General features: G+C 35.6%; 1 protein-coding gene and 1 pseudogene across 1 annotated transcript; one reads left to right on the top strand and one right to left on the bottom strand.

Moving 5' to 3' along the window:
- Positions 1 to 2,744: 2,744 nt before the first annotated feature.
- LOC118346309 lies at positions 2,745 to 14,679 on the top strand (annotated as a pseudogene).
- A 4,361-nt stretch (positions 14,680 to 19,040) lies between these two features.
- Positions 19,041 to 21,512, bottom strand: LOC118346308 (putative disease resistance protein RGA4). Its single transcript, XM_035687191.1, has one exon. The coding sequence runs from the start codon at positions 21,510 to 21,512 to the stop codon at positions 19,041 to 19,043; it is 2,472 nt and encodes an 823-aa protein (XP_035543084.1).
- Positions 21,513 to 26,784: the final 5,272 nt, after the last annotated feature.

Below are 26,784 nucleotides of genomic sequence, written 5' to 3'. Positions count from 1 at the left end.
TCAATCATTGGGATCGAGCAACATTCAAGCAACCGCCAGAAGAGAATCCATGAATAAGGAAAACAATAAGGTAAACTGAGACAAATATTTCCACATAAGAACATGCCAGCGGATACATGCAAGGGCTATCAGCTTAACGAATCGACACTAGAAAGGTGTAGCAAGTACTCTGTAAAACAAATGTGATCACAGTGTAGAGAAATTTGATTAATGAACACCTACCATTGAAGCAATCCACTGAGTACTAGCAAAAAACCCAACAGCTATTCTAAAAAGTAGCAACTAGAACTTAAAAAAATAGAAATCCACAAACTTGTTAAATAGGTCAGATTTAACAAGACATTATCAATCTATATGAACCGTAACAAATTCATCAATCATAGATATTAGCTAATTTTCTAGTAAATTTTATACTTTCCTGTGTCACCCATGAGATGACAGGTCATGGATCTTCCCTAGCGAACCTAACCCAAATGAACCCAAATCATATCATTAATTTCGAGATCCAAGAAGACCTTCGAAGATCGCATAAGAGTTTGGAAACAATATAGAAGCGAAAAGCGTTTCACCATGAGGAAATCATCTTATTACATATTCAATATTTTGCAAAAGATATCATCTTCAAATATAACTCTAACTCACGCAATATGAATTTAGCCAAAAAAAAAAAAAAAACTCACGCAATATGAATTATGAGACCTGAATCATCGCTTTCTTCCTAAAAATATATATAACTAATAGACAAAGAGCAATGCACAATATGAGAAAGTCTCAATTAAATATTCATATGTTTCTAGGTTTACAAGATAACGAAAACGAAACTCTCCCCAAGAGAAAAACAAAAATATAGCATCCAACATACAACCACACGAATCCATTAGTAGAAGAAATTTTTTTGATTGAACGCAAATCAAAGCATCCTCTTCCAGAACGCATATTTGGAGTGACAGAATAACAATAGATCTCAGTAAATTAGGGCTTACCTGTGTACACCTCTGGACGCTCGCAAAGCTAGATACGAGAAGAAATGGTGCAGCCGCTCGACATAAGAGAAAGTAGTAGAAACAAGAAGAAGATGAATTGAAGACGAAGAAAAATAAACATACCTGTGAACTCACGACGGCATCCTTCGTGGCATGTGGTGGAGTTTAGAGAGAGAGTTTAATCGAAAAGGGACCGAGAGGAAGCATATCGTCGAGCGACACAAAGGAGTAACGGAAATAACTGGACGACGTGGTGAAAAGTCTTGGGACCATGTGTCATGGCTAGGCCATGCTGCCCTGGTGGCAAGTTGCTAGCGCAACTTCCGACGAAAACTGGTTGGGCACAAAACATGCTCTGTTTTCATGTTTAAAAACATAGATATTTGGTTTTCTTTGAGCAGGTGACTGGATGACGGTGGTTCACGGTGGAGGAAAAATGGGTTAAGGTGGTGGTGCATCGAGGTTACAGTGCTGCTAACTAAACATAGGGCTGTGGACGTGGGTTGTGGGGAGTTCGTGGGGGTGCAGCTTCGAGGGAGATTGCGGTGTGGACAACTCGATAGTGGGGTTACTTTCGGTGGTGGTGGATTGGGCTTTTGGAGGTGAAGCATCCGGTTTGAAGCTAGCTTCCACCGGCGTGGCGATGGAAGAAAACACGGACGGCATATATGGGAGTTGGTCGTACTCTGTTCTCCATGTGTTGAAACAAAGGCTCACGGCGGATTTCTGGGTAGCCATGGGAGAATTCTATTCATCTGCCATGGATCGAAAAATCTCATCCACGAGCAAACAAAGCATAGAATAAGAAATATATGGGGGGCCAAAAATTTTTTGGCACTCACTAGGAATCAAAGAAGATAAATATGACCGATGTGCTTGAACTGCCCAACACACCCCACCTCTGAAGATAATTACGGCGGACCCGCCATATGGTGCATCATTCTGCCATACGGAGTACAGTCCACATGTACTCCCTTCATACACATCATACCACACAGAGTACTCTCAGCGTGTACTCTTCCCATTCCACATACACCACATCACCCATACAGTACAGGCTCCATAACCACATTATGTAGCATAGTCCACAACACTTCACAACCCATTACACATACAAGCCCAACACTTTGCTACACAGCATATCACCTCTCCACACTGCACAGATATGCCCAACACTTCATTACACAACACCACATCACAATACCACAACTCCACAATCCCAACAGCACAGTCCACAACCTAGTCAACTAATCAATATCTAACATAATAACAAGGGATAGAGAGTTATACCATCGACGGGATAACCCGTGCATTGCTCGTTGACCGTCACGGTTGAAGACGTCGGAAGGGTCGTACGTGGTGGCTAAACCGCGTACGGGAACCGTTTAGGCATTTGGATAGCTAGGGGTGGTCTTGGAAGTGCTCGTGGTAGTCTTGGAGTGGTGAAAAGGAGCATAACACGGCGGATCTAGCCGTGTACAGTGGTGATTAGCCACGCGCAGTGGCTATCCATCACATGCAGTGACTAACCACCACTCAAAGTGGTGGTTTGGACCTAAGGTTCGGCTAAGGGAGGTGAAGTGGAGCTCATGATGGCACTGGGGTGGCGCCACAGTGGAGGAGGGAGGGAATGGCTGTGTAAGAAGGGAGAAAAGCCCTTGAGAGAGTGAGGGAGAGTGTGCGTGCATGGATGGCAGATCGGGGCCAAGGGTGGTCAGGATGGCTTGGTGGTGGCTTGAGGAGGCTGAAGGTGGCGGTTACATGCCGTGGGTGGCGGTGCACGGCCGTGGAGGGTGTAAAACCCATGCTGAGGAGGAGCCTCATGTGGTGGATCAAGGGGAGGCTATGGGCCTCCGGTCATGTGGAGGAGGAAGGGGGAGATCGCGACAGTGCTTGGAGACCATGGGTGGCCGTGTACTGCGGCACACGATGGTGAACAGGTAAGGAACCCGTGTGATAACCCGTTTCGGAAAGAGAGGGAGAGAGCTGCCGTGAAGGGTTGGGTTCGATGGGGCTGTCGCCGATGATGGCTAGAGGTGCGCTGGTGGCCAGCGGCGGGGCTGCAAAGGCGGCGTTAGGCTATGCGAAGTGAGGAAACCGAGAGGAGAGAGTTGCTCGCGTGGGGGAAGGGGAAGCTGCCGCGCGGGACAACGACGATGGGGGATGCCGGCGGTGGTGGAGGTGAGAGCTGCCGACGCACGGTGGCGCCGGGCTGTGAGATGGAGCATCGGGCAAGAGAGATGCAGCGTACTGCGTACGCTTGAGGGAGAGGGAGGAGAGAGAGAGAGATGGAGGAAAGTGAGGGAGAAAGGGAGGGGTCTGTGTATTTAACCCAGTCCCTTCGTTTGGGATCCAAGTAACGATCTAACGATAGATCTCAAATACTGATTTGAAAATATGTAAAATATTAACTTAATTAAAAACTTTTAGAGGAATTAAGGTAGAATATTATTTTAAACTAAATTTAGTTTATAAAATAATATTCCTTTATTATTAATAAAATGATGAAGTCTCACTTAACATATTAAAGAGAATAAAATCATCTAATTAATAAAAGCTTTCAACATAATCTAAACCACATAATATCTTAAATAGTTGAAATCATTTTAATAATGATATTAAAATAATTTCTGACAATTATAATATTTGTAGAACTCTTCAAGAATATTAGAATTGTCGTATTTAAAATCAAGTTTAGTTCAACAACACTGGAAATACTCTTTATAATATTTTCAGCACATTTAAAACACTGGACGTGCTCTAGAAGTTGCATGACATCTTTTGAACCACGTCATCGTGGTTCGGCACGCATGATGAGTCTCGCAGTCGCTGGATAAAAGAGGCAGATAAATCACATAATTTTTGCCCTCAAGATTTGCTTACGTCATAAAGAAGGAACGTATGTTAGAAAGAGGAAAATGAACAATTTAATTTTGGAAACTGCGTTTTATATGGAGTGAATATGTTATCTATCTAAAGAAATCCTCGAATATATTTTTTGTACAATTTATTTATTTATTTACTGTTAATTGTTTTGTTATAGATCTTTTGTATCTATGAAAGAGTCCCCAAACACATCTTCTATCTTTTGCAAACAGAACTTCGAGAGTTCAATTCTTTTCGATAGATTTGGCAGTAATGTTGAAAAGAAAAATCAAAACTTTTCTGTTCCTTACTCTATAGATGGCTTTGCTTCTAAATTTTATTTCGGAAATTTTAATTAATTAATGTTGACTCATTATTCCATTTATATACTTTGTCATCTTTATTGATCCAACGACCAAAATTCCATATACAAGGGAGTTTTGATGGATAATGATTATTTTCTTATAAAAAGTTTTTTTCTTTTTTTCTTTTTTGGGGTTTGTGGATTATGTCAATCCAGAAAACTTGTTGAATGTCACAAGATGGAGCTATTTTATTTGTATATATAAACTGGACCCTATATTATTATTTTCCCCCTTCTTTTTTTTTTTTCCCCCTAATAACTCCCTCTGCTCTTTGTGTAGGTATGCTGTTGTTTTTGGCGCTTTTGTTGCACGGATGGCATGTTTGGTTGGAATTGACTTCAGTGCAAAACTTATGGCTTCTCTTGCTCTATGTTTTGAGGTGATCAAACTGTCATTATTGCTAGTTGTTCCCTACAAAATTCTTTGACTACTTATAAAAAAAATTAGAAAAATATACTGTGAAAAATTATGTTTTTTTACCCAGGATGAATACCACAAAGAAGACACTCTTTCTTTGCGAAATCTCTCTCTTCTGCTATCCTATTTGTACATATTTGGAGTTTGCTCAAGGTAAATAACTTATGTTAACTTGGACTCTTTGTAAAATTATCACGGCAAGAGGTGAAAAAAAAAATCAGTACATGTGAAGATACATGCTTCAATTTGAAGGCAGAGTTAATCCTATGATGAATACATGCACAGATGTGATGTACATACTGTAAATATCAGTTCCTTTACATTCAAATTTGTTGTAAGAGATGAGGCTATACATTCTATGATAGCTCCGAAATTGCTTCAACTCCGTTCAAAAGAAAAGAGTGTATTGGGACATTGTGTTTTTGTTGAAATGAAAGCAATTTTCTTTATGATATTATGGCGTGATTTGTCCATGTTTTGGGCATATATCCAGCATCAGGAATGTGATACCCCATATGATAAGGATAAGGGTAGGTGGTGTGTGGAATCTCGCATTGCTTGGGAAGAAGAAGTTATTGCTCTTTATAATGTTCCAATAGGGCTCCAATTGTATCATTGACTAGTCCTTTTGGAGTATAGGCCATGTGATTTGGGCGTTTCATTGGGGTGTTACAAGGAACAACATGAGTGACTGAATCCCTAACTTGAGCTATCTAAATTGCAGTAGTTGCTTGATGAGTGATGTGTCCTTGTGCAGAAGTTTCATTGTTTGTTTCAGTTAGTGTGCCTTAAATTTTTGTACAGTATGTAGCAATCCTTTCTAATAGCTGTATTTCTGATGATTCATTTCAGTGAGTTGATATATGGCTTTTTGATAATGCTGAGCAAGCGATTAACGGAGATAGATGTCTCAACCATCTTGACAACTTTGCAATGTAAGCCCCTTTAAACTTTTGATATTTGGTCTTTGTATATGTGGATTTTTTGGCTTTTATACCTTGTTATCAGAATTCTATCAACTTTAAACTTCAAGGGGTCCATTTTTAGTAAGTCTTGCATATCAAGCACTTTATATTGTGTTTTTGTGCTTAAAATCGGCATCATGTATATTTCCAAACCAGTTATTGTTTGCAAATGGGATCCATTTTTTGGCAAGTGCTTGCATGTCACACATTTTATATAATATCGATTTTGTGCTTAAAATCAACATCATGATATATATCCAATAACCAGGTATTATTGTTTGCTTTGTTTTGTCTGCATGCTCTAGTGTTTGCATTCTATATTTTATGATAGCATGAAGTTATTGTTCTATCTTTTGTAATTGCGTGATGGCATCAGCAACTCGTCTGATTTGAACTACTATTAACTGCACAGGCTGTGGAATGAAAATAAGGAGTGATGATCCTTCTGCAATGAAAATTTTTATTCTCAGTATTCAGAATAGGGTGAATGAGTTGAAAGCTTCTTCTGGAGTTGGCCAACAAAATATAAATAGCAAGAGAGCAAGTTTATTAAACGTTTTAGCATTATTATGAATTCTTCTCCTTTTGTTTTTGTTTCATAATTGCAGAGATTGTAATTGGTGATGCTTGCAGATGGAATTCATGCTTGAAACCATATGTGACATCAAGAACAACAATAAAAGGCCTGAAGAGGATCCCGCTCATCACACCCGGATAAAGAAATGGCTACAAAAGGTCTTTCTAGTCAATAGTTTCATTCTTTTAACATTTAGTTCAGCATATTTTTCTAGAATGTTTTATTACTCTTTGTTATTTTTGTAATGGGACTTGGGAGGATAGGTTTTGGTTTGACGAGGCTTGACTTTTAACTTTTAAGGGGCTACCACTGGTGTCGCGGTGGGAGATTGTCTCTGAGATCAAATCATAGATCCAATTACAATGTTAAGACTGTAAAGAGTCCAAATAGTACCTGTTAATTTTCTTGAAATGATAAATATTATTCCTAAAGTTGCAGTAAAAAAGCACAATAAGGGGTGCATCCTATTTATTACTCATTTTAAGATAGATTGTTTTTAAGAGAAGCACCCAAGTAATATACATTCTAGTTTCAAGACAACAGTGAACATGTTTTGGTTCATACATTGACTATAATAGCTTGGTACCGAAACCTTATAAATGATTATGAACTTCATTGTGTACATAATTTGGGGGAAAAAAAACGTGTTGGGATCTACCAAACAAATTGTGGTGGGTTCTCCTTTTGATTCATGGAATGCTATATGGTAAGATGGGAGTTTGTATGCGTTGGGTATTTTGAAATCTTTTGTTTTTCCTCTACTTAAATACACATATTATCATAAAATTTCTTTGCGCTAATGGTGTCATTTTGTCTCAATTTAGCTAGGAGTTTTAATTTATAATTCTTTCTTTTTTTTTGTTTCTTGTACTTTGCTTCTTTTTTTTTTTTTTGCTTCTGATTAATATTTAACATTGACCACTTTGTCATTACATTAGTCATAGCTGGCATGTTTTACTTGGTACATAAAAATGTTTTTGCTCCTTCCCCATGATTATTGTCTCTCCTTAAAATCCATGAGGTCGCTCTCTCGAAACTTCTTTTTGGCACGCCAATGTAAAATTGTGAGTTATATGGTCTCATCTCGAAGTTTACCTCTTCCTGACAAAAAAAAAAAAAAACTTCTCTCCCGGTGCCAATAACGACACCCGGTGCCAATAAAAAAAAAAATCAAAGTTGTAAAAATTAGTTGTAAATGGGTTGTTAGTGTATCATTACTCAACCCTTAGGGGTTAGCTCAAGTGGTACGAACCTTGGTCGTGGTGGTATGCTTCCTCCAAGTCTAAGGTTTGAACCCTTGGGTTCAAACAATTTCTAGGGGCCATCGAATAGAATTCTAATTGCCCGGGGTGCACTTGCAGTAAACTCCTCATCAAGAGTCTGTGCACCCCTGAGATTAGTTGGGGCCTTGTTCCCGGATGGCCAGTACCAAAAAGAAGTGTATCATTACTCTAGGCGTGAAAGTATGACTAGGAATAGGGATAGCTCATGGAAACTCAAGATAATCTAAATTTATTTTAACATTTTGCTTTTCGAAATAATAAGTGTCAGATTTGATTTAGGAAGACAATTCAATTTTTCATTATCTTTTTGTATGACATTGAGTCCTTGGTTACTCTTTATTTTCAGTTAGGGGTAGAAGATGTTTTAATTAGAAGGCTCAAATGGAGCAAGCTTGTTGATCCTGAGAAGAAGGGCCAATGGTGGTTGTCTGGTGACATGGCTTCCACAGTGGACAATGTTAAAGAAGTTGCCAGCAATATAGACAAAGAGATTCTTGAAGCCCAAAAAATGCTGCAGCTTGCTGCTGCACAGAGGATGAACACAGATGCCAGAAGGGCGATCTTTTGTATAGTAATGAGTGGGTTGGACTACATTGATACATTTGAGAAGCTTCTAAGGTTGGATTTACATGGAAAGCAGGTGGGTGCCTTGTGGTTTTCTCCTTATTTTGACAACTGTATTTAATTTTCTGATTATTAATTTTCACATATATTCACAGGACAGAGAGATCATGCGTGTTCTTGTAGAATGCTGTTTACAGGAGAAAGTATTTAATGAGTATTACACTGTTCTCGCTTCCAAGTTGTGTGAGCATGACAAACACCACAAGTTCACTTTACAGGTGTTCTCTCTCCTTTTTTTATTTATTTTTTTATTTTGGTGACTTTAGAATGAGATTTTTGGTAAAGCATGGCCAGAAATTTTGTTTTTTAAATTCAGACACATGGTTTGTCATGTAAATTCACATGTTCCATACCTTAGGTATGCTTTCTTTCTGATAATTAATTGAGAAATATTATATCAGCTGATTTTGACAATTACATAATCTTGTGAAAATATCAGGGGCCATTCATTTGACCTTTTGTTTTTTCTTATTTTTGTTTCGTTGTTAAATCGCAGTTTGTTATAAATTTTGCTAGCTTCTAAAGACTACCATTGTTTTTATTCAGTGATTTTATTTGAGTAATATTTCTTGGGAGACTTTGCCTGGTTGTGGCATCAACCCTGGAATTTGAGTTTGAACTAGGTGTGAATTGGAGATTGCTGGCCAAATAGCTTCTGGCTACTTGTAGAGATGATGAGATACTGCAGAATTTTTGGTTGTGGTTATAGCATGTCTAAGTGATTTTTGGTCCTTGCTTTAAGTGACAATCATCTTATAGACTCAAGGGTTATTATGTGCAATGCAATTGAAAAAGACAATGAATACTTACATTATTTTGGTATATATATATATATATTTCTGAACAATGCAACCGAGGTCGGAAAATGCTTCCTAGGACTGAAGTAGGTGGATCTATTACCTTGTTGAACACTCTAATTATGTTACTGGAAGCTCATGCCTATGGTCAACCACATTTACACACCACATAGATATCTATGGAGAAATGTTGGTGATAGTCCTTGTATATTTCTTATGCCTTGGATGAAGGATTGAGTATTATTGTCAAAGAGGATGCAGAAATGAAATTTTTTATTGGTAGTAGATAATTAAATCGTCAGCTTGAATTTACATGGCAGTACAGGAGGGGCTTTTTAAGACAGGGCAGGGCAAGTTTTATGAATCAATTTGGTTTTATTGCATCTGAATCTGGCTTCAACTTTTATCACACACACATGGAGAGTGGCTTAGTGGATATTTGGATATTATTTGTTTGAATTTCAGTTAATTTGTTAATTTTAGTTGAATAACGAGTAGATAGATGTCAATACCATTCTCTTCCATTAGGACTTCTACATTACTCTGATTTATTGCATACATCATCGAAGTAAATGATGTAGCTGGAATTGTTATTTCTAAATCACAAGAAAACCTTGCATTTTAAAACAGTGATGTTATTGGCCTTCCTTTTAGTGTTGATATGTGGGGTACAGCAAACTAGACACTAAGTTGGTTCTTTTCTTAGAGGACTTTGGAGGAACATCGACTAAGGTTTCCTTATTTCTCTTTTTAAGTTGGTTCTTTTCTTGCTGCAAACCATTCATGGAATCAATATCCAAGTTCATAATTTCCATATTAGCTTTTCTCTTTTTAAGAGCTACCAAGTCAGATCTCTCTCTTTTAGTCTTAATTTCCAACTCAAGTTTTCTCTTCTTAAGAAGTAGTAACTCAGATCTTTCATTCTCATATTTCAATTGCGATTCTCTTCTCTCCATCATAGAAGTCCTCCTATCATCTTTCATTTGGTTTAAGGCCTCATTAATTACTATATTTTGTCTTTCGTTACACTTTCTTTCTTTTTCTCTTGCTTTTTCAACCTTCTTGCCCATAGGTCTCTCACAATCGATGGACACATTTTCCATGTCTTCCCCTAAAGGTATTGAGTTTGGAGTAATACCTGAACTTGTCCCATTTTTTTTTCTTTTTATGAGGTCCATGTGTGTTTGCCATTTCGGTTGGTGCCTCAATAAATTCCAACAATGATCCATGTTAAAGTTAAGTTTTTGGTTCTCTTTGTACAAGATTTTTGCCTTATCAATCTACAAAATAGTGGAACAAGATACAACTAAAAACATTGCAAATACGTAATAATTAGAACCACAAAACATAAGAAAAAACATTATACCTTGTCTTGCTTGGTTGCACTGCTTGGATACATTCCTTCAACTTGGGCCAAGCTACCACTGAATTTATTGACGCATTTTTGAATGATTCACCACCGATTGGTCAAGGAGGGTATAGACCGGTCTTGACAATTAGGTTTTTTAAATGTGTGGTAGTAGTCATAAATTCTACTCCACATTTGTGTAGATGATTGATCAGTCTCCCGCATGGAGTCTATACTAATGTTAAGCCAAGTTGAAACGAGGAGAATATCTTCCTCTATGGTAAATGATACACCCCGCTGTGATTTTTATTTCCTTTTTTCCTGTTGGGGTTGTGTCGCTTAGACATCAACACTTGCACTGCCCATAGGGGGGTTGTTAATATGACCTTCACCACTTTCCAACAGTGTGGTGAAGAAGGGATCCTCATCAATTGAACAGTTCATCCTTTAACAAAATATTGAAGGATAAAATGTTACTAAAACTACCTCAATAGACGAAGTATGTATGCAACATGGAAAAAACAAAATACATAGAAAAAACTATATATGTATGCAGTGCACATGGGAAAAACAAATATGTCTAAAGGCATACATACCTGTTGACTTAATGGTTTGATAAATATACAATCCAAATCAAGAAAAAGGGCAGAGACCATAAGCACTGTTTTAAGCAAAATCAATCTTTTAAGCAAAACCACAAGTCTACAAGTGAATATGTATTTCAAACCCACAAGTCTACAAGCAAAACCACATGTCTACAACCAAAATAATGCATTTCAATTTTTGAGATTTTGAAAATAAACCCAGTATCATAATTGATGCTCCTCTTATCTTCCTTTTTAATGTGGATATGTATTCTATTGAAAAGGAGACAGATTTTTATGAGCAAACTTAATCTTTGGGTAGATACAAGATAAAAAAGAGACCTAACTATTCACGAGCTTGAGATTACCAAACTGAGATTAAAAAAGAGACCTAAGATAAAAAAGACAGATTACCAAACTGACTCACTTCTGCATGACAACTTGAGATTTTTGTCCTGTTCATGAGATATTCTTTGGTAGAATATATGTTCATGCAATATCAATTGATACCTTTCTATTAATATTGCATTTCAGAAGATATATTCTACTTTCAATTTCAATGATTGGAGAATGGCACAAGTGCCGTGTTAGAATCTGTCATGTTTGAACTCAACCTGGTATTATACAGAGTAGTTTTCTTCATTTTGGCAATAAAACGGTAGAGAACATAAGCAAATCATACCAATCTCGGTTCAATATAAGGAAAAATCACACAAAAAATCCTAAAAAAAATTCTAATCAAGGGAAATCACACATTCCATATGAGGGGAAATCACACAAAACAATTTGTGAAATCAAAACAAGTGGCTTGCACGAAATTACCTTTTCTAGGGTTTCCAAACAGCCGCACGAAATCGGGTATTGGGCGAGATAAGAGGTCGTCGTTGATGAAGGAATAGTCCCGTGGTGCACTTGAGCTGAGCTTTGGGCAATGGTGTAGCAAAGCAGAGAGAAGAGAGAGGAAGGGGGAAGACAGTGCAGCAGAAATGGGTTTGTCGAAGAGAAGAGAGCAAAGAGAGCAAGAGAGAGACTATTCTTCGGTAAATCTGGCTTGTCGAAGAGAAGAGAGCAGAGAGAGCAAGAGAGAAGAAGGAATCATACCAATCGTAGAGGGGAATGGGTTTGTCGAAGAGAAGAGAGCGAGAGAGCGAGAGAGAGGATGGAGGGTGACTTTTCGCGCGAGAGAGATGAGTCGTTCAGATAGAGAGAGAAAATATTATTTTTAATGTTTGAAGACTAAAATAGTGCTTCTTCAAATTTAAAGAAGCACTGTTTATAGTTATGGAAAAAAATGAAGATAGATACACCAATGTAGACGATTTTATAGATATATTCTTCAAATTTAAAAATAAAGATGAAGATAAAGAAGCCACTGCCAGTGCTCTAAGTTGTTAAAAACCCATTCTTCAAAGTGTCATTTTATGCATGTCTCTTTCTTTCTCTCTCACACACACACGGAAATCTCAGGTGATTCTCATAGGAGATAGTCTCTTCATCTGTCTTTTCTAACTGTTAGTTTCTTGACACTAGTACTTCAAATTGGGTTATCCAAAATTCATCTTATGTATGTAAGTTTCGTTGGTGGATTGCATACAGTATTGGTTTTTTTATCAGTCTTTGTTGAGGCAAAGCTTCTTGCGTTTGGGATAGAGGATGGGATAACGGTCGTTTGTCGAAGTAGTGGTGGATGCCGTTCAATGTCACTAGGAAGGATGAGTGTTGCATACTAAATTTCCTTGGTGGAGACTGTCTTAGGTAGAGGGAAGAAGGGGGGTTGCGAAATCTCTTTGGGTGGGAAACACTGCTTGTGCTACGATGTTCCAATACCTCCAGTCGATTTCTGGCCTTGAAGAGTATGGGGGGAAGAAGCCAGAATGGTATGTTGATCATTCCAGCTTGGAAGGCATTGAAGTCTTTTTATCATGGAGCTTTGAATGGTTGAAAATCTCTTCCAGAAGTTTATTGGCCACAGAAACTACAAAATGCATGTATGCAGGTTTGTAGTGAAGACTGGTAGAGCAGGGGAAATATTGGTGAAAGCTCCTAAGAATGGGAATGTTAAGATGGGAAGAGTGTTGTATGTGAAGGCGGCTAAAGGCTGCTGACTGTTGCTATCTCTAACAAGTGCAATCTGGGCAACTCGAAAACTTTGTTGGTATAGCATGCAAGCAACAAAATAGGAATATTTCTAATTACCAGCTACAAAGGCTATTGTAGAGATCCCTGCGATATGCCTGAGGAGGACATGGTGCCGAAAGTGCAAAGGGCAATATTGTGAACACCTTGGTTTCAGTGAGAAGACAACTGGCTCTTTTAAATGAAAAAGGTGCAGTGTGCTTTAGACAAGATGGATATGGGTTTGAAGCTTAACGAGCTAAATCTAAATGCAGGCCTGCTTACTCAAATTAATCAAGAAAGAAATACCCAGCTCACATTGTTTAAAAAGAAAGTCCTTAATGAGTAATGTAATCCATGGGCTAGTAAACCACAGGCTTCGGCTTGGGGTATTAAGTTTCACAATTATAATAAGTTGGGTCATCGGGCTTCTCAGTGGGATCCATGACTAATGAAGCGCTTGTTTTGTCTCATCTTTTGTGATGCCTATCTAGTTTATCTCTGTTGCATTGCGTTGTCAGTTTTTGTGCTTTGAAGTTGTGTTGGGGTTGAGAATTAATTTGTACAAATCAAGATTAGTTCCAATTGTAGCGGATGATATCGAAGGATTGGCTTGTATCTTGGGATGGTCTTCTCTACCAATGAAGTACTTGAGTTTCGTTGGGAGCTCCCTAGAAGGCAAAATTTATCTGGGATGACACTTTTGGGAAATGGAGTGTCAAGTTGGCTAGGTGGAGCAGATTTGATTTATCCAAGGGTGGGCGGGGATCACTTTAGAGTATGTTTTCTGATTTGCTAAATTTGCTATTTCTCATACCAGTTAGTTTTGTCCATCGTCTTGAGAAACTTCAGTAGGATTTCATGTGGGAGGAGTTGGGATGAATTCTAGTACTGCCTTGTCAAGTGGTCAAGGATTTGTACTTGTCTTTCTTCAGGTCTTTTGGTGGGTTACAAAGTTTTCATCGTACAACAAAGCTCTTTTTGAGTGGGCCATCCAGGAACGTTGGGGGATTTTCATTGTTGGCTTTGATTTGAAGTGAAGGATGGGTCTAAGATCGGATTTTGGCACAATATATGGTGTGGAGACCAGCCCTTGAAGATAGTTTTCCTGGCATGGTATGGTATCTTTTGTTGTAAAGAGGTGCCGGTAGCAGAAATTTTGCAGTTTTCTGCAAATATGGAGTATTACCTTTATTAGAGCAGCACTAGATTGGGAAGTAAATCTGATCTTTTCTCTCTTTGAGTGTACTATGTAGAGTAGAGGTGGAGTGGGTAAGATTTGTTGGAGGAATGTAGTGCCCTTTCTATGTTCTTTTTCCTAAAATAATTTTTTTAATCTTGCTTTTACCTGCTGTAATATATTTCTCAGTTTTGCCTTTGGGACCACTTCAAAGAGCTGGAGTCGATGCAGCATACTAGGTCATTGCACCTAGCAAAATTTGCAGCAGAGATGCTTGCTTCTTTCACCCTCTCCCTAGCAGTTTTGAAGTCTGTAGAATTGGGTGATATCAGGTAGCTCACCCCAAGACGGATTATGCACTTTCGAATGCTATTTGAGGCCCTTTTTGAGTATCATGATAAAGCTCATATGGAACATATTCACCCGTGTAGCTGTCACCCCCGAGCTCGAAAGTCTTAGACATGGCATTGAGTTTTTCATCAAGGAGTAAGTTGTGAAAACCAATAAAGCCATCACAGAAAAATTTAGGGTTGTAAAGAGAGCCCTTAATAATGCTGAAGGAATCCTCATGTGAGTCTCCATTCTCACCTTACCAATTTTGTAGGGTTTTTTTTTTTTTATAATAATAATAAAAAAAAGTCGAGGTCACCTATCCAATAATGACCATTTCCCAATTTTATTAAAAAAATCTTCACTTATAGCGGAGGAATACCATGGTAACAATAAACCAATTTTGTAGGTTAGAGTATACTACATTCTAATTTTATCACCACAGCAAATTTTTGAATATACCGACCTTTTTGTGTACGACAGTTGAATTATTTAGAAGGATAGGAGTATTATGCAAATGGTTTTTTTTTCCTTTTTCTTTGGCAAAGCATGGTATATAAAATTTTTTGTATTTACTCCATTCTCAAAGATGCTTATGCTCATTCTCATATGTTGAGTGAGCTCTCCAGTTACCACCCAATTGAATCTTGTGTGTCAAATTTATTATACTCTGATAAACTTTAATGATGACGTGTGTAATGGTTGATAAACAGGGAGGGATTTGCATTAGGTTAAGACCCATTTCTCACTAACGAAAAAAATAACTGATTTTGTTAGATATCTTCTCTCTTTTCTAATTTGGTGCGAAGCCACAATGAAAAATAACAAAAAGCCATTATAGCGGAATTACCCAGAACGGTTTGAACCCATGCATATTACAACAATTAGGGTCCGAGAAATCACACTCTCTATTGCAGGGCCGAGGCTCCTTGCTCTTTCGAATTCCATTTTGTATTTCTCTCAACTCTTTTTAATAATAAAGTAGAATAAAGCAAGGGTATCCCAGCAAAAAACATACAAAAGAGGAGGAAAAGAAAACAAGATGAAAAACAACAAAAGCTGCCCAACCCACGCTACTCTCTATCCCTCCTCATCCTCTTCCTCTCATCATGTGAGTCTCTCTCTCCTCTCTGAATGAGACTTATCATGATGTTTACGAATGTCAAGGGATGAGGCATCGCGTAAGTAGGCTAATAAAACAGGTCGGAACTTAAGAATACAAAAATCTTCTGTTAAAATGAAAACTAAGTTGGATATGAGTTATCATGTCTACATCCTAGGACAATAAGTTAGAACGTTGACTCAGCCACGTCAAATTTCTGGATGATAGCCACAAGCATTTGGATGTTGACACTAAATAGGTTGTGTGTTGCAAAAATGTAATACTCGTGGTTGTAGTGGGATTTAAGGGGTTTAAAAGGTAGTTTTAGAATATGAAATGAGAATTATTGACATTTATAAAATGTTTCTTTTCCTTCCCAGGGTAAAAGATCTTAAAATTAAAACTAGGTATATAATTGGTCTGGTCCAGTCTGGGAGGGGTCACGGACCGAAAACTTTGGTCTATCATTTTTGCTGGATCAAACCATTAGTTATTGGTCCAGTGGGTTCATTTGGTCAATGAACATTTTTTTTCCTCTTTTCTTTTTTTTTAACAAAAAAATTAATACACAAAATTAATTAAATTAGTAAAACTAAAATTAAGTGATCTATTTAACATTTTATATATGGTTAATGAATATCAAATAATTAACTTACACAAATACTATATAAAATAATATATTATATTATATATTAAAATATATATATATATATACATTCGGTCGGTCTCGGTTCGATTTAATCCAAAAAAACCATACCCCGAAACTTTTCTGTAGGACTTGTCTGCCTATGGAAATTGTACTTGTAAATAATAGTCAGACGACAAAGTGTATTCGATCGACCTTATTTGGGGTTTACAAATCAAGCAATTAGACATGTGTATAATTATCTAAGGAATGAAGTATCATGTGGATATTGTGGAAATACATTTATGACTTTTATTAAATTAATAGTACTATAATATTTAGCGTTTAGACTAAACCTTTACTTTTCCGCTACAAACCATATATCTTTTCCTTCCACGTGCACTTCCTAGCGAATGTTGAACGCCTAATTACCCGATTCAAATCTTGGGTGTTGTCATATGGCTGGCACCCATGGTACCATGGATCCCCACTAAGTCTTTTACAGAGGGACGGGGTACCAAACATTTCTTGTTTCAACCTTTCATCCTCTTGCATACAATGAGCAATGAGCTCATTAAGAGTCCATTTCTCCCTTTGAGTATTATAATTAATCTTAAAGGGAAAAAATGTACATGAAGGGAAATCATAATGAGATGCACAAGAATTTGATAAGAAAACTCTAACTTTAGTGCTCTCAATCTAGTAACAAGATTTGACATTTCATAATATACTCTCTTATATTCTCTTTGCCATTATACCGCATTGAGACAAGTTTGCTAGGAAGTGTATGTCTCTACCTTTTCCATTATAACGAATTAGTCTGCTAATTGACTTAGGTACTTCTTGGCATTTTTCTTTCCAGGCATTGCACGTCGAATAGAATGATTTATTATCATAAGACTCATGCAATAATAGCACTCCCATTTCTCATAAGTTGTCTTCTAATCAGTAGAACTCTGATCAGTAGGTTTGGGAGGCTCATAACCCGGAGCACATAGTCCAAATTCATACACTCAAGAACAATAGTAACATGCTCTTTCTATTTTGCCAGATTAGATCCGTTAAAAATTTGAATGTTATTCAAATTGAAAGATATCATATATACATTCACTAGAAGTGAAACAAAATAAACTCACAATAAATAAATATCTCACAATTTTAATGTAGTGACCCATAATTATCATCATGCAAGCTTTAGTTTAATTGAGCAACAAAATCAATTAGACAACATAGCATAAAATTAAAAGAAAATTTTATGATTTTATAAAAATGAGCCCTTATGAGATACCTAGTGCATAATTGCAATCAAGTTTTTGGACAGGATAATCCCAAAAATTAAACAATTTACAATTAACTACCTTATATCATCTATAACTCGACCAAAAAAAAAATCTTCCTTTGGGCTGATTGTTATTCACATCGATTTAGATGTAACTATATGCAATTCACTAAATTTCAATTTTTTAGGCCAAAGAGAAAATTTTCATGATAGAAGTCACTTAAGCGACATATCACATTAATTTCTCTAAGCCATCCATATATATGAATTGGAATTGAATATTTAAAAATAATAATTATGTATATAAATAAGAAAATATTAAATAACGTCTATTATAGAGATATTAAGAGATAAATTTTTTAAATTCTTTTTTTTTTTGAAAAAAAAATATTATTATATTTTATGATCTGAATCAAGTCAGATTTAGTGACCCTATCAACCAAGTCATTCAAACAGGTCGGGTCAATTGGTCAAGCAAGTCAAGGTCAATGGTCAAACCGTTCTGGGTCAACCCATGGATATGGGTCTTGTGATCTGATTCAGCCAAATGGACTTAAATCCAAAGGTTAGAAAGGTTAGACCCAACATATGGGTCAGACCATTACTTCAAGCCCAATTCTTATATAAACCCAATTCACCTTAAATCCTTATTAATACTTAACCCAGAACTGGGCCTTACAATAAGGCTTAAGACCAATTCAAATAAAATTATGAAAAGTAGCGCTAGCATCGTATTCACTTGTGTAAAGGTCAGATCCGGTAAATCATTGTAATAAAGCGGCGGGAAGTGTTGATCTCCAACCGCATGTAAAAAAAAAAATAGTAATTCTTTTAGGATATATAATTAGTGATAATTGTGAAATCAGTAATTGGTTTTAACATAGTCATTGATTGATTAAAATAGTGAATTGAAAGATCTAACAACTAAATCATTTGGTTATGGCATTAGGAGTGAAATATATAGTTGCAGCTTTAATTTCCTTGTTTCTTTCGATATAGAAATGCTTATAGCACGCAGATGGAATTGGGTAAATTTGGTTTTGAATCTATAGATTTACTCCAAATTAGTAAAGATGCCACAATCACAAAACTTCTGCTAATTAACTCATCATGATTCTCCTCGATCTTCTTCTTCTTCCTTTTATATAATGAAGATCGACCTCCAATTAATCTTTCAGACAAAAGTTACTAACCAATTGAGCAGTACATTCGAATTTCAATGGAAATTGAGATTTTTTAAAGAAATAATAATAAAATATCAATCTCTGCAGTAGTACTCATTCCAATACATTATTATTCCACACATGCATTTACGAAACCAACAGTACAAGTGAAGCATTTTATACATTGAAAAAAGATAGATATAGGTACCGAAGCAAATACATTATTATTCACCAATCCAAATAACACACATATATATAGGTACCGATCGAAGCTACGTGCTTTCAGGCTGGCATTCGCTTCGACTCGCTGCAAATCCATGCGTATAGATATATAAAATTTAAGGGGAGAGTAATAAAACCTAACCTATATAATATGTGATTATAAAAATGATTTACGATTGAAATAAGAAGACAAAATCACATTACCTCATCATCGAGTTAGAGCTCAGGAATGATCACCAGTTTTCTTAATGTTTTCATATGACGAATCCCCTCCGGTAGAGATGATAGCTCATTGCATTCAATGATCTCCAATGTCTGAAGTGATTTCAGAGTTGGTAACCACTCTGGCAACGCCTTCAGATTTTCACACTGCTCGATATGTAGGTGCTTTAAAGTGTTTGCAGATCCTAGGAGCCATTCGGGTAAAATCTCCAACTTTGGTAAATTTGTTATATACAAGATTTGGAGTCTCAAATTGAGGTCCTGTGCATCTCCTCCTCCTCCTCCCGTCAAATCTATCTCTTCACAATCACAAATGTACAATGACTCTAAGGCTTTTAGGTGCTTGATAATAGGTGGCAAAGAGGTCAAACTTTCACATTCCACAAAAACCAACATACGAAGGTTGGTGAGGCACCTGTCCATCTGTGGAAGCAAGCATTCGAGTCTTGGACACTCCACCACCCATAAAATCTGAAGAGAATTAAAGCAACATACTCCATTCACGAACAAGCATGTATCTTTTGTTGAAATCGTAAGAAACCTAAGGTTGATCATGTTCCTCATATCTTTGGGCAGTCGTTCAAGGTCTCTACATCCATCAAGTAACAAGGTTTGCAAATTGTGTAACTTGCAAATGGAATTAGGAAGCTTCTTGATTGACTGATTAAGAGATAGGCCGAGATATCTCAAATGCTTTTGAGTACCAATGGAACTTGGCAAATTCTCAAAATCTGAATAAGGTATAGTTAACAGACGTAAAGACTTGAATCTTGAGATGCATGCTTCAACTGAGGACACGTGTGGTTCGTTTCGGTACATGATGCTCCTCACATTAGTTAACTTGTTTGAGAACTTCGAAACTTGTTGGCTACTAGATGAAATTGACAAATGACGAACTGTCGAGGCCATGTCTTTATTGTCAGAGTCTATTTCCGACCACTCTTCATGGCCAATAGAGAGTACAAGATCATGGACGAGATCATGCATTTTGAAGGAATACATGCCAAAAAGATTTTCTTGAAGATCTAATTGGAAAAAACATATCGACATTAACTCTTTAATGTACAATTCTCCAATATCTTCCAACTCTTGTTTTTTGTTAGGAGACATTTGGATGATTAATCCATGTGCCACCCATTGTTCAATTAAAAGGATATTACTGAAATCATAATCCTTTGGAAAATTAACGCAATAAGCAAAGCATCGCTTCAAATGAATTGGCATTTGATTATAGCTCAATTGCAATGCAGGTAAGATGCCTCCCTCATTTTCTTCCAATTCCCAAATCTCGTTACCTCTCACCAATTCCCACTCGCTTTCATCGACTTTCGAATAAAGTAGACCACCTAAACTCTTCAGGGCCAGTGGAACCCCTTTACACTTTTTCACTATTTCATCTGCAATTGGCAAGAGATTTGGATATAGTTTGTCTTCTCCTTCCTTGAATGCACATTTCACAAACAAAGACAAACTTTCTTCTTTTGATAGACCTTCTACAGAATGTGTATAAACAGGGTCTAAAACGGAAGAAACCCTGTGACTACGTGTCGTTACAACAATGACACTTCCATGCGACCCTCCATTAAGCAAATCTCTCAGTTCAGTCCATTTATTTCTATTTTCATTCCAGACATCATCTAAAACTAGTAGAAACCTTTTATCCTTTAAAAGTTCTCTCAAACTAGTCTGCAATGTATCTTCATTACTTGAATTCTTATCAACTCTACCACCAGCAGATTTAAGGATGTCTTTCACCAATCTTGTAACATTAAAATTCTCAGGTACACAAACCCACATTCTCAACTGAAAATGTTTAACTACGGATTCGTCATTGTAAACAACCTTGGCAAGTGTGGTCTTTCCCATACCTCCTAATCCAACTATGGCAATTATATTAAGATTTCTAGTGGGATTTGGGTGCATCAAACTCTTTTTTATTTCTTCTTTGTCACCATCCCTACCGAATACTGTTGAAGGATCAATAAAGGAATGGGTCTTCTCCCTCCACAGGGGATTGACATGCACCTCTTCATGCCGCTCAGTGAGATTAAACTGAACCTTATCAGCATTAATCTCATCTAACCTCTCTCTAATGTCCTTGATTTTGTGAGCCAGTTTTAAACGGGATGAAAGTGCCATGAATGAACAAAAGAAATGGCATACCTTTGCCATAGCGCTTCCATATGTCGTAATCGCTTGCTTCCTTAAAGCTTCGTACTCAAGTTCATCTACCACATCCTCTGCGACATATAAGATATTTTTAAGCCGTCCAAGCCAGATGCTCAGCATGGGGTTGTTTGCTTGCTTGTCTTCAGCATCCAAGAGCACGATCTTAAGGATAGAAATCGTGCTCTCAAGTTTATGCAGGTCGCTCTGGACACCCCATGCCAAGTAGAGCTCTTGATAAACCAAAGAGCCTAATTTCTTCAAGAGACTACTGGCGAGGCTAGAGGCAAGATCAGCCATGTTTTTCTTCAGGAAGGAAGTGGATAAATTGAAACCGTATTTCTGGCCTCTTGGTTGATATAGTTGACTTAACTTCCAGAAAAACCAAGTGGATAGGAATTATTTTAAGTGGAAAATGATAAAAATAATGACAACTATACTGCAACTAAGAGTAAAAAATTAATATTTTTCGTATGATTTGAGTTATAATTTAAAAAATTAAGGAAGTTAATTTCAACATGACGATCAAAGACAGGCTGTATGTCCTATTGCATTGGTGAATGGAACAGACAAGACAATCACTCTTCCAACTTTTAAAACTAATTAGTTTTTATGGTGGATGTGCAAATATGTAAAGTAATCACTTCATTGTTGATAAACGTGAGATCAATCATTTTTCAGAAATTTAATTTTCTCTTTGAAGATTATAAAGTTTTCTCTTTAATTTTATTTGAATTTGAGCTGTCCAACCCAGATGCTCTGAGCTTGGGATTGCGTGACTGCTTGTATTTGGCATCCAAGAGCACGATCTTAACGGTAGAAATCGTGCGCCCCGGCTTTCCCAGCCCATAGCCAAGCAGAGCACTTGATAAACTTTTAAATATGTTAAAATTAATTTATTTTTAAATATGTTAAAGATTATAAAATTTAAAATTCAGAATTTGAATTTAAAATAAAAATAAATTAATAAAATAAGTTTTATAAGTAAAAATATAAATAAAATTATAAGTAGCATTATTTATTTTTAAATATACTCCCTGGAGATGAAAAATATTGGAATCGAGCAGGATAGGTTGAAGAAAAAGTTATCATTTCAATTAACACTCGCCCTTCTGTCATTCAGTTTGGTTGGTTAGTGGGTGTTTGTTGGCGCTCTCTCTTTTGCTTAATTTCAATCCTACCGGTCCAAATAAAATTGTTTTAGCTGTCATCTCTCATTTATTAATCTTTTGTTTTGAATTTTTTTTTTGGGCGTCAATTTGTTCTATGGAAGTATATTAATATATCTTGTTTTGCTTGATTTTGAACTCTTATGGTTGGAGACAGAATGGTTTGAATTTAGAGATAAATTGAAATGAGTTAAGATAGTTTATAAATAGTAGAGTTAAAATTGAATTATTTGTTATATTTTGTGTAAAAATTTAAAAAAATAATAACAAAAAAAATAAAACGAGACCAGATTGAGATGGGTTGATATACAAACCTATAACACGAACTGCAGAGCGATCAGATCCCAAGTTTTTTTTCGTTAGAAAATTGTTGGAATCTGTTCACAAAAGGCGTGCAAGTCATGGCAACAAGAAACGAAGTAAAGAATTCAAAGGAAGTAGGGAGATTAGCTTGCACTGAGTCAAAACCTGTAAGTCGATTAGACTTTTGCCTTTATTCGATGACAACCTCATTAATCTGGACAATGTCACAATAATTGAGGGCTTCAGCTTTCAGATGATACCGATTAGGGGAAAAAAAACAAAAAAATCCACCAAAATTTTATAATATATTTCATTTTACAGATATTTTTGTAAAGGGATATTATTTTTATAAAATATTTTATCAAAATATTTTTTATTTTAAAATATAATTATTTAATGAATTGTGAAAAATAATATATGTTTATAATTTTTTAAAGAAAAATACTATTCTACCGAGACATTCCACCAAGAGTGGGTCCCAACTAATATTTTTTTTACTTAATAATTAAGTAATTAATTTTTAATATCTTTTTTTTTAAATATTTAAGGAGATTAACAAATTATGAAAAATAAACTTTTGACCATGTCTGGAGAATTCTTCAGAAGGAATCTCAATCGCTGTAGTGCTGCCCAGTGCCCCCTAGGAAAATGCTCAAGCCACTAATAAATTATCTCGAAAGTTTGTACCAATTTGATTTTTTTTTACTCAATAGTTAAGTAATGTATTTTAATAAATTTGTGAATCTGTTTTATAAATATTTAAAATGATTTAAAAAATACTTGAAAAAAAAACACACAAAATAAAAAGTGCATTTTACACTTATTGGTGAGAACTCTCAATGCCCCCTTTGAAGTTCTCTAATGATTGGTTTGGATAGAGATGTTCTATCTCATCTTATCTCATTTCAATATTCAAATATCACAAATATAAATATTTTTCAATTTCAAATTTTTAATTTTTCATCTAATTATTATCTAATTATTAAAATTTTCTAAACTTTTAAACAAAATATAAAAGCAATTCAACTTTTTCAAATTCTAAAATATAAATAATATGAAAACAAATTATGTTCTAATAATATTTTAACTTTATAATATTTTTATTCAATTTTTTGTCTTTTATTTTCCAAAACCAGCCCCAAAGCTTTGTACAAGTTCAAATAAAAAAAAAAAAAAAATTCTTCTTCATGCTTAAATTTGGAAGATGTCTTTGTACCACACAATCCTTATATACTCTAATTTAATCTTTAAATCTAAAATTTATTTATTAAATCAAATTATTTTACGATAATAAAGTGTGATATAAAATTCTTCAAATATAATTAGGTTCCATTTAGATTTGGAAAGTGTTTTATTTCATCTCATCATTAAATTTTTATCAAATTTACACACAAAATATAATAAATAATTAAATTTTTTCAAATCTCAAAATAATAATAATTTTAAAATTTACACACAAAGGAGGTATTTGATATGTCAATTTTCTGACTAGAGACATTATCTAAATTTGAATAGTTTTTTATCGAAAGTCATCTGGAATTATTTGTTTTTTAAAGAAATGAACTCATTATAAAAAGGGTAAAATATTTTTAATTAGTTCTCATGTTTATTAAAAGAATTAGTCATATGGGTGTTTGTTGGCACTCGCCCATCTGTCATTCAGTTTGGTTGGTTAGTTGGTGTTTGTTGGCACTCTCCCATCTACCAGTCCAAATAAAACATTTTTAGCTGTCATCTCTCATTTATTAATCTTTTGTTTTGAATTTTTTTTTGGCGTCAATTTGGCCTATGGGTGTATATTAATATATCTTGTTTTGCTTGATTTTGACCTCCTATAGTTGGAGACCAGTGGTTTGAAATTAGAGATGAATTAAAATGAGTTAAAAAAATTTATAAATAATAGAATAAAAGTTAAATTATTTATTATATTTTGTGTGGAAATTTAAGAAAATTATTATGAAATTTGATAAAGTTGAATTATTTATTATATTTTGTATAAGAATTTGATAAGGTTGTATTGATAAGATGAGTTTAGGTAGATTTTGAATGCAAATGACTTATTCCTCGCCCCCTAAATCATGCTACTTTTATTGTTATTTTTTAAAATTGAAAAATGTCAAATATTATATCCTTTTGTATTTTCGTGTCAAAGAAGGAAGAAGGTATTTATTTGGTGAAGGATATTGAGATGCTTGCGGCCTTAAGGGCTTTACAGATCATTCACCATATGGGAATCTCTCACTAAATACTTGAGGGAGATTCTCTTATTGTTGTTGAAGCTATTCGATCAAGCCAATAACAAAAGTTTAGCTAGAGCCCTAAGTGATTTGCTTTTTCTTTTTCTTTTTTTTTTTTTTTTTTTTAAAATAGTCGGTAACCACTCTGGAAGAGGTCCCGACCCAAATTTATTGAAAAAACTCACCGCTTATGGCGGAAGAATACCGTGGCAACATAACAAACCTAAAGGTAACGTAACCGACAACTACCACCCAAAATAAGCAAAAACCGGTCAAAACTTGCCTATCGCAGCACGTCTCAACCAGCTGTTAGGACAAACAAGACAATCTAAAACAAGCCTAAGCTCAAGAAAAAAGAAAAAAACAAACTCGAGTACGCCTATGTGCCAAAGGAGGGGAGACCCCACCTATCCAAGCAAAAAATCCACTTAAGAAGACGAGGTAGCGAAAACCGCTCTTCATAAATCACATTCTTGCCCATTTCACCCTCTCTAGCAAGAAAATCAGCTGCATTATTCCCTTCCCTTCCCTATATTAATGAAGCACCATGAAATTCACCCCTTCTAGAGCTGCCAATAACTCCTCTCAAGAGTCCCAAAGTGATGTGTTTATTATCTCATTTCTAATCTTTTGATATGCTTCATGTAGGCCCAAGGAAATGAGGTGGTGCATACCTTGGCCAGAAATGCACGTTTTGTGGGTAAGACCCTTTATTCTAACTTATTTAGCAGTGGATCCGGAAGTATGTTCTACTGTATAATTTTAAGTCTTGTCAGCGTTTGGAAAGATATGACTTTCATTGTATCTGCTTCTTACTATTGAATGAAGCAATATTTGATTCTCAGAAAGAACAAAAAAAAAAAAAATTGACCATGCCCAGTGAAAGACAATATACCTACAAATTTATTGAAATTCCCTACCTTAGTCCTGGGAACCCATATACACAACTGCTCAAAGTTTTCCAATTTCACATGAATGCCTCAGTTATTACACATATCAAATTGTCCATGGAAATACTAAGCATCTTTTTTGTTATATATAAGTAAGAGGTAAATACTAAGCATCTCGTACCAGTTAAAATTAATCTAAATCCAAGAGTGACAATGGAAATCATCCTTACACAGAGTAGGACGCAGATAATTTTCAATCTTGGAGCCAAGCAATTTAAATAATTTTTCGTGACCATATGGAAAAAATGTAAAAAAATCGTTTTCCTCTCACTTAATTTTTGAAGGGGGGAAGAGAGAATGTCCAGAAAACACTTCCATCATAGCATGCACATGAATTCAGATATATATTGTATCTTCATTTATCAACATATGCTCATTGATATAAATTAAATCTATGCCATGCCATCAACCCACTAGATGCAGAGTAACCAATGTTATCATACTCTCCCATTTCACATGAGATTGAGTGCACTACACGGTTGATTTCTAATTTGGATATTGAGAATATCTTACTACTATTCATTATTTCATTATAATTTTTTACTTATTTTTAATTATTATTTACCATTATATAATTATTTTATTATTATTTTTTTACTATTATTTATAAATATTTGAAAATATTTCATTATCCAAATGCAATCGATATTTTGAGCGAAATGCATTATCATATAATTTCTTGATACTTTCTCACAGCCTCCGAGAAACTTTCAGGCAATGGAAATTTCTCGTTTCTCATTCCTTTTTTATTCTCTTGGATTGAGGATTGAGGTTTTGTTGCATAAATTTCCAAGCATACATTTTATGAAGTTCAGATGAAATATAGAATCATCGATGCCATCTTAGAGGAGAAATGGTAGTCCACAATGCGGGATGGGCAAATTCACATATCAAGAGACAATTTGCGATCAGC

Source organism: Juglans regia, unplaced genomic scaffold, assembly GCF_001411555.2.
Source record: "Juglans regia cultivar Chandler unplaced genomic scaffold, Walnut 2.0 Scaffold_728, whole genome shotgun sequence".
Taxonomy (NCBI): domain Eukaryota; kingdom Viridiplantae; phylum Streptophyta; class Magnoliopsida; order Fagales; family Juglandaceae; genus Juglans; species Juglans regia.
Note: the sequence above shows the minus strand (reverse complement) of the source record. Positions and strands in the feature narration are given on the sequence as shown.

Bases quoted from the DNA above. Each gene is read 5' to 3' on its own strand.
- LOC118346308 (XM_035687191.1), bottom strand. From the start codon at position 21,512: ATGGCTGATCTTGCCTCTAGCCTCGCCAGTAGTCTCTTGAAGAAATTA.